The 8,693-nt window shown below is 37.0% G+C and overlaps 1 protein-coding gene across 1 annotated transcript; it reads left to right on the forward strand.

Moving 5' to 3' along the window:
• Positions 1 to 500: 500 nt before the first annotated feature.
• Positions 501 to 3,156, forward strand: LOC145765050 (adhesion G-protein coupled receptor D1-like). Its single transcript, XM_082576793.1, has 4 exons — positions 501 to 668; positions 1,058 to 1,289; positions 2,055 to 2,564; positions 2,924 to 3,156. Exons 1-4 carry the CDS (start codon positions 501 to 503, stop codon positions 3,154 to 3,156), a joined length of 1,143 nt encoding a protein of 380 aa, XP_082432919.1.
• The last annotated feature ends 5,537 nt before the right edge of the window (positions 3,157 to 8,693 follow it).

Raw genomic sequence — 8,693 nt, forward strand, 5'->3', positions numbered from 1 at the left:
ATTCTGCATACAATCTAACAACTTTCTTTTTGGCGGTAAAAAGATACCTTAAAAGCATCCCATTGAACACAACTCATGATTTATCCATCAGTGGAAGTCGGAGCATAACTGTAGAAGTTTTAAACAGAAAAAATAGGCCACAAAACAAACTCACTTCTGTTTCACATTTCAACCAAAGCACTGTGGAATTACAAAGTTATGATCACTTTCGGTCTGGACTGACTTTGATCCTTTCTGAAATACGGATCCACAACTCTCTACGTTTTCTAGAAGTTTCGAGGAAAGTGACGAAAAAGAAAGAAACTACAGTTTCTCTTTTTCAACCAGGCGATGTTCCAGCAGTGTCAGCATCAGCATACTCTGCATGGAAAAACCGTCCAGTTTCAGTAACCTTATCATACACTATCGATGTAAAAAATGACACAAGCTTCATCAAATTTTTGTCATACCACTCTGCATCCAACTCAGGGATCATTCGCGACAGAAGGCTTGTAAAGAATATGGCGTATGTGTGCGGCTATTATGACTTTGATTCTGAAAGCTACTCTCAATATGGATGTCATGCTTCATATCTTAGTTTGTCAGAGGTCACCTGCTATTGCAATCACACAACAATTTTTGCTGTCCTTCTCTCTGTGGAAAGCTATGTTATTCCAAAACAAGTCAGAGTAAGTTGTTTATAAAGGTAGGCTAATCTTTGATTTGCAGCAGCATAGACATGAGGTAGGCTATTAGAAAAACCTGCGTGAATTTTTTGAAAGCTAAATTTACAGCTGTTGCTCAATGTTTTGCCATGAGTTGAAAAAGATTTCGTCCAGCAAGCGTAGCTTATTACACCAGGTAAATTAACAATTTTTTTTCAAAAATGTTAAACTGATAGGCCTACTCTCACCAATACTTCGTATTATAAGCGTAAAGTACAAAATTTACTGTTTTATTGATTGTGTTTGTATGTAGGCTTACGTATTTATTAATTTGAAAATCAAATTTAACACTTAATTTTACGCATCAAACTTTTTAAGGACAAAGTAGGCCTACATTATTATTCTTTGATCAGGTTTTATCATACGTATTGGAATCCATCTCGGTGTTCAGTCTCATTCTTACATTTCTGGCTCTTTATCAAGTTCGAAGAAAGCTACGGAATGATCGGACTGCTGTCCAATTGAACTTGACAATCTCTTTGCTGCTTCTTCATGTTTTCTTACTTTTTCACGATATCGCGTTGCAAAGCGACCGAGCTTGTGAATTGTTTGCTGTTTCCATACATTTTTTCTGTTTAGCTACAGGTAAGAGGTTCTAAAGAAACAACTTTATGGACCTATTATGTAGGCTAGATAGTGCAAACATTTAAAGTTTGGTCATGATAATGAGGAAATATGTGAACGATAGACCCATTCTTGTCCACCTCTCTTATCATAACTGTCCAACTTTTAAAAAGTTATAAAATATAACAACGTGTAATCTCGAATTAAACTTGAACACTTCACACAGCGTTAAGTAATAATAGGATATTTATCGAGTGTACAGGCTATATCACAGTTGGTCATGTACAGTACAGTTGGTCCATATCACATTCTTTGCACAGTTCAGGGCCGGGCAGATGATCCTCCCATCGTAGTTTGTGGACCCTAGTTTATTGGCCTATTGCATTGATGGATGGTTTCAAGTAAAATTAAGTGGATAAACTAGCATTGAAATAAAGTGATTGGCATTTTATATACTCTTCTCTTAATTCCAATTGATTTGCTTTATAAAAAAATAGAACCTCAGTGATTAATTCAATTGGATCTTATCACGCCTCCATGAATTGTATGGTAGAGCCGGGCGGGTTGGTAGATCTGGTCAATCGATTGATAACTACTGTGCATTAAATTGTTGCTAAATTATGTCAATTCAATAATCGCATAGAAGTTTGAACCGTGGCTTGAACGCTAATGTAGGCTCTGGTAGGCATACTATTTGTTTAACTGTTTAGGCCTACTTAGTGTGATAGTTTGTAATTTAGAGATCATAAACATAACCGAAAGAAAACTAAAACGAAATATTTACAGCCACCTGGATGTCAATCGAAGGAATTACGTTGCTTGTGAAAACGACAGACAAATCCTTTTCATTCTCAAGTAAAACGTCAAAAAAAATATCAAGAGCTCGCATCGCTGCTGGCTGGGGAGTGCCTTTTATTATTGTCTTCATCTCCATCATTATTGGAGGAGCAAAAGGACTGTACTCAGTTTACTTCGAACGACCAAATATTGAAAGCAATAGTTTGTTCCATGATGTTGGCTACCAGATATGTCGGGTTAATAGTCAAAACAACATGCTTTTTGTCTCTACCATCATTCCTATTCTGCTGCTGTATTGCATTAACTTGGCAATAGCGATCAAAGTGGTAATCTTCATTTACACAAAGAGCGCTGAAACGAAGCGCCTGCGTCCGAGCAAACGCGGCGAAACGCAAAACGAGCCAACTGCTCATCTCGTTCACGTCAAGTCATCTTTTAAAGGATTGTTGCTTTTATTTCCTGTTCTTGGAGTACCATGGATATTCAGTTTCTTATCAGGTGAATTTTAGTTGTTTTTTTAGTCAGTTTATGTTTACCTTTGCAGAAATGCACATTCTGTGGCATGAGAGTTATAAATAGAAAACTACAGAGTGGTGCTTCGTTTCATTGATATTTTACGAATGTGTATCTACAGAAGCAGTAATTTACAAACTGTTGGTAACTATAAAAAATTGTTGGGACTGGTGGAAGAAACATGGCTTGTTCGAGTTCTTTATTTTTCACCTTCTTTTGCAAGTTAAGTTTGTTACTTTTAAAAATTTTAAAACAGCCTGTAGTGAAGTCATTTATGATTATAAAAGGAGATACAGGACGAATTAACCTGCTATACTATATTGCACAGAAATTTTACTTTGCAGGTTTGGAAAATTATGAAGCAAGAGTTGTGTTTATGTTTCTCAATGTGACATTTAATGGTTTGCAAGGATTCTTTTTAATGTTGGTGTACTGTGTCTTTGGGAGAGAAGTAAGAAGAGTCTGGACAAGAAAACTGAAGCAAAAATTAGCAAGCTTTGATGTTTTCGATAAAAAGAATTCTCGATTTACGAATTTACGTGTAAAAAACGAGATTTCTGAAACTGCTCAATTGTGACTTGGTCAAAACTTTGTAAACCATTATCAGTAACTTATGATACATCGAATTCCTGGTGAAATGTGTAAAAAAGCTGCAAAAGCTGCAGTACACTATTTAGCGAGTGATGCATACACAGTATCATAACCTAATGGATTGACAACCTCTTCTTAGCCTGAGCACTGTGGATGAGAAGCATAGATCACTCAAGCAATCTCAACCAAGTTGGAGTGAAAATTGTCATATTCCACAATTTAAGGTGGAAATATATACTTTGTAATCAAAGCGAAAAATATATACTTTCTATTCAAGGCGAGAAAAAATATTGCGATGGTTTATTTTAAAATTTTCAGTAATTTACGCAGATTATTACATTAAAAACGACATGTAAAATTAACATTTTCTTCCTGTCGTGCATTTATAACACTCATTTGCCTATTTTCCATAATTCTTTGTTGAAGAGCATGGTTTCTTTTAAAGCTTTATGTATCAGATAGCATAAAAAATATGTGCACTCTGTGCACATTCCTACAGTACACAGAAAATATGTTAGAAGGATTGCGGAGGTGCGTTTTTCTACGCCTCACCAAAAGTACTAACCCAAGTTTCTACAAAATGTTTGTTTGTTTTTGTTCATTACTTCTTCGTGAAGAAATCGCTTTAAAGTGCTGGTTGATATAAATACTGTGCATGTAATTGAAAGTATACATTATAAATGAAAGGATTTCGATTCTAATCAACGTACCTACCGATTATATTATTATTATTAATCTTATGATAAAACAAAGACTTCGGCAAATGCAACAATTTTAGATGCAATTCATTTTAGCTATAATACCTGTTCGCAGTAAGTTGTGAAGCCTAATTAGTAATTATCGTAAGTTGCCTGTCATTTGAAACGTGCCGATAACGGACAAACTAAGATTGATGCCAGATAATTATTACCCAATGACAAACGGCAAGAGATATTATTTCCTTAAATATTTGCCAAACCTTCATTAAAAATATTTTTGCACTCTTATATTTCTGCGCAGTAGTCTAACTCTCATAAACACATCAATCACAAAATGATAAGTGGTTCAAGCGAGGTTTTAATAATAAGCTTGCAACAGTATAAAAAAATTTCTTGCGTTATTCTGGTAACTACAAACAAGATGTTAAAAATGATAATAGGCTTTATTTCCTATGTTTCATCAGTCCTCACGACTGATTTTACCGAGCGGCTAAACCAGGTAAACGCTGCCTGCTTAGCAGTGAAATGACACACCACAGATGCATATTAACGAATTCAAGAAGTTTGTAGGATACCAGTCTACAGTTGTTCCACAAAGCTTGTTATGGTGGAAAACAACTTATCAGTTCTTTCTCTTACATCCGGGTCAGTTGTACTCCTACCAACCAGGGCCGGATTTAGCTGATGGGGGGCCCAGGGCACTTTTAGATCTGGAGGGCCCTCGTGCAAAAAAATTTTTCGCGCCTACGCCGCGAAAAAACATCTCTACGTATGCAGTAGCATCAGTCCAGTACTGCACAGCATTTTGCAGAAACTTTAAAGGCCAATAGGAAAAAAATAACACAAAATCACATTTTTTTCCACATAGGGGGCCCTTCAAAAGTCGGGGGGCCCGGGGCAACTGCCCCCTCTGCCCCCCCTAAATCCGGGCCTGCTACCAACAATGCAACATTACGGCTACGATAAATCATGGTTTTATGAATTGAACTTTGATAGGAAATTGGCTGTGACTAGCAAATGAGTTTTGAGTAGCTAGAAAACGTTAATTAATAATGTCGACGAAAATCTAAAAATATCTAGTTCTAAAAAAGGCAAAATGTCTGATTTTACACTGATAGCGAGTTCTAGAAAAGCTTATCAAAGCTCAATAACTTATTTGGTTTAAATCTACATGTTTGCAAAACCAATACGAGGCCATAAAGTTTGCGTGAAGCACTTTTAACCAATTATAATTTAGACCGGTACTAGCTTACAAATCAATGGAACATGTTCTTGGATTTGTCAAGGCATGCAGTTCAGCAACGCCAGTGTCAAATTGGGCCAAAATCAAGAAACAACCTAGCCTATTGGTATCACTACTGCAGCCTACTATATGACTTGTCAGCAGGGCCGTTGAGAGGATATTTTGGGCCCGGTACCAATGAGATCCTTGGCCCCTAAATCAAGACATTTATAAGAAAAACGCACTGCATGCAATGAATACGCGGTAGTTCTTCATGTTTCGGGCACTTGAAAAGGTTTCGGGCCCGTAAGATTATCCCGGACCCGATTCTAAAAGTAACCCATGTACCTTCTTATTAACTCTACTGCTTATCAGGACAACATAAAATCTTTCGGTTGTGAGAAAAACAAAATTAGCAGTTGGAAAAAAAACTCACACATACATTTTCAGCCATCCTAATATTTTAAATTAAATATGCTGTAATAATCAATATAATAATAATCATGCTTTTATTTGTGACCATTGTGATAACATAGAGTACACTGAGATCACAGATGAGCTGCTATTAGTTAAGCTACCTCTCAACTAGTCTATAGCCTGATATGGGCTTAACCCATCCTTCTGACGTAGCGTATAAGTTTAAAACGACGTCGAAAAAAGAAGAATAATTTCAACATGAATTAGCCTAATGTTGATAAAAGTGTGGTTATTGGCTTGGGTTACATTAATAACACTGGTCTACAAAAAAAAACATTTTTTTTGTTCCAAAAACTTTGAAGACTAATTTAGAGTAATTTTGGGGTGCTGAATCCACATCTGACCTCAGATTTATCCTATCACGTCAGGTTTGTGAGATATGATATAAACAAATTGTTACTTTTGTCAAAAGTAGAAGATTTGGCGTGCGTTTACCACCAACATATGCAGTGCTACAACGAAAGGTTAGTGTTAGACAGGCCAAAACAGCCTAAATAAGGTTACTGGACAAGCATTGCTATAGGCCTGCTTAAATCTTTGTGGTTTCATGCAAATCATTGGCGGGGGAGGGGGTCAGTTACTTTTAGCCTCCCTTTTAGCTTGTTATTACTGCCTTGTTAATAATGTTGCTTAGAACACAAATTGGTGTCAAAATTATGGTTGGTGGGTGTATTTCAGCTTCTTATGCAGCACATGGCCTGGATTTCTGGATATAGCACAATGTATGTGTGCAATAAATGCAACGTCAATCTTCCACTTTTGACAAAAGTAAAGATATGCTAATGTTCCCGAATCCTGAAGTCCAACACCATCGCCTCTACGTGGCGGAACTAGTAATGCTGAGGTTTAACCCGAGGCAGCCAAGATGGTGGGGCACTGTAGATCAGGACTGGTCGACCTACTACAGTAAACTCTTGGCCACATATACCTCGATGAAAAGTTTACATGATCTTGGAAACTTTTCATGCTAGAAGCAGTCAATGCTTGGAATCAACTGCGACAATAAAAGAAGAAGAACAATATGCTGTTATGATATCTCACAAACCTGACGTGATAGGATAAATTTGAGGTCAGATTCGGATTCAGCACCTTAAAATTACTCTAAATCAGCTTTCAAAGTTCATAGAGCAAAAATCGTGTAGACCAGTGTAATGAATTATGAGGAATTTAAGCAGTGGCGTAAGCAGGAGTGGCATTAGGCCATGCCCCCTTTAAAAAAAAATTGATAATATAACTGGCCCCGTATCTCCCGGGGGAAGAGGTGGACACGATTGTTTAGGGGCCCACTCATTTCAGTTGTCTAATGTTTTTTTTTGGCAATTTGAAAGGAAAAAACAATGTAAATATTGTTACAGAAGCTAGATATTCAGCTTAAATCACGCAAGACCCAATTAACCGTTTCCAAAACCCCAGTTAATGCGCCCACATCTCTGTTTAGGGGCCCACCCATATTCATATTTAGTTGGTGCAGCATTTTTCGGCAATTTTAAATAAAAAATGTGACAACACTGTTACAAAAAACTCGATATTTTATAGCTTAGGCTGCATTTGGTTTGGAATCTTTGTCCTTACTATTTGTCGTAACTGACAAAGCCTTGATAGGTTATTTCTGGTTGTTTCACATACTGGTAGAGTGACGCAGGGCCGGTTACCGAGATTGGCAGAGTGAAATTTTCCGATGTTTGAAGCAGTGTTGCCGGGGAATTATACCATTCACTAGGTGCCGCTAAATGAAGAGCAGTCCTGAAATGCGTTGCTCAAGCGCACACCCCGAGAGTCGAACCAGCGCCGCGTGATCTTGAACCGGGCGCGTAACCACTGAGCTAACTGGGCAAATTAATTGATTTTGTATAATTGATCAGCATTTGGAATGACTATTTTAAATCAACGCAACCAGCAAATCTATGCGATTTTGTTGAAGTTTAAAGAAGAAAAAAAACTACGGTCTCACTTTCTGAGAAAATGTGTTTCAGCGGTTGATAGCATATGAGACTTGTAAAAAATTAAATGCTCGTGAAACGACGAAGATGTTCAATTATGGCATTCAGAAGCGTTGACAGGGATTATCCAGCGTATACTTTTGCATTTGAGATGATTTTTTTTAATTAAAAAAACTTCTTAGAAGGGGGAAAAGAGCTTGCATAAGGAAGGAAACTCCCAATCGCCTTTTTTTAATACTTTGTTGAAGGTGGCTGTTTTGCGTTCAACACAGCGTCTCTTTTTTTTTTAAAGACAAACACTGCGTTATTCTCTTTCCTAGTTTTTACTTTTTGTATAATATGGAAGTACAAACGTGTATAAGAAACACATGATCGACTAGATTGGCAAAAAAGGGGAAGGCTTTCGCTCAGCAGCGGGCTACCACAGGCTGAAAGTAATGATGATGAAAATTTTTAGTTAAACTCCTTAGCTCTTTGCATTGTTTTGTAGTCAAAGATGGAGTCCCAACAGATTGTGAAGTCAGTCTGGTGTTTTTGATCGGAAGTCGCAACCTATGATTTGAAAAACATTTTAACATTCTAAGCACCTCTATTAAAAAATAGATACCCACTAGCGAATTTTGAAGGGGAGGGCGCAAGATGGTGCTCACACGGCCCTGTGGGGTAAGCTTTTTTTCGTTATATATGTTGAGAGTGCTATACTTTTAGTTTAAAGTACCATAATCAATTACATTCGATGTAAATATAATAAAATAGCACCATAGCGATCTAGATTCCACAACAGACAAAAAGCATCGAAAGACTACATTAGTCATCGAGTCAGCGACTTCCCGTGTTTAATGTGACAAATGTCAAGCATCGGCAAATTACGTTGAAGCAAGATAGTTTGATGTTCAGTCAACTGACTAACGTTTGCATTCTAAATTAAGCATTGATCAGCAATCTGCTGTCTCAAAGGGATTAAGTTGAACATAGCTAAATAGCCTCATTAAAAGATTAGCCGAACTCATTTATATGATTTTTTTAGTTAGGAAACCAAACGTTTGTGCGATGTCCTTTGAAATTACAAACAATGCATCTAGACGTTGTGACGTAGCCTACAGTTTGAGAATCACAGTAATACACAAATAAAGCACAATCAATTTTTAAATTTCTTAACTAATCAATCATGCTGAAAACTCGGAAA

This window comes from Aplidium turbinatum, chromosome 1 (genome assembly GCF_918807975.1).
Source record: "Aplidium turbinatum chromosome 1, kaAplTurb1.1, whole genome shotgun sequence".
In the NCBI taxonomy this organism is placed as follows: Eukaryota; Metazoa; Chordata; class Ascidiacea; order Aplousobranchia; family Polyclinidae; genus Aplidium; species Aplidium turbinatum.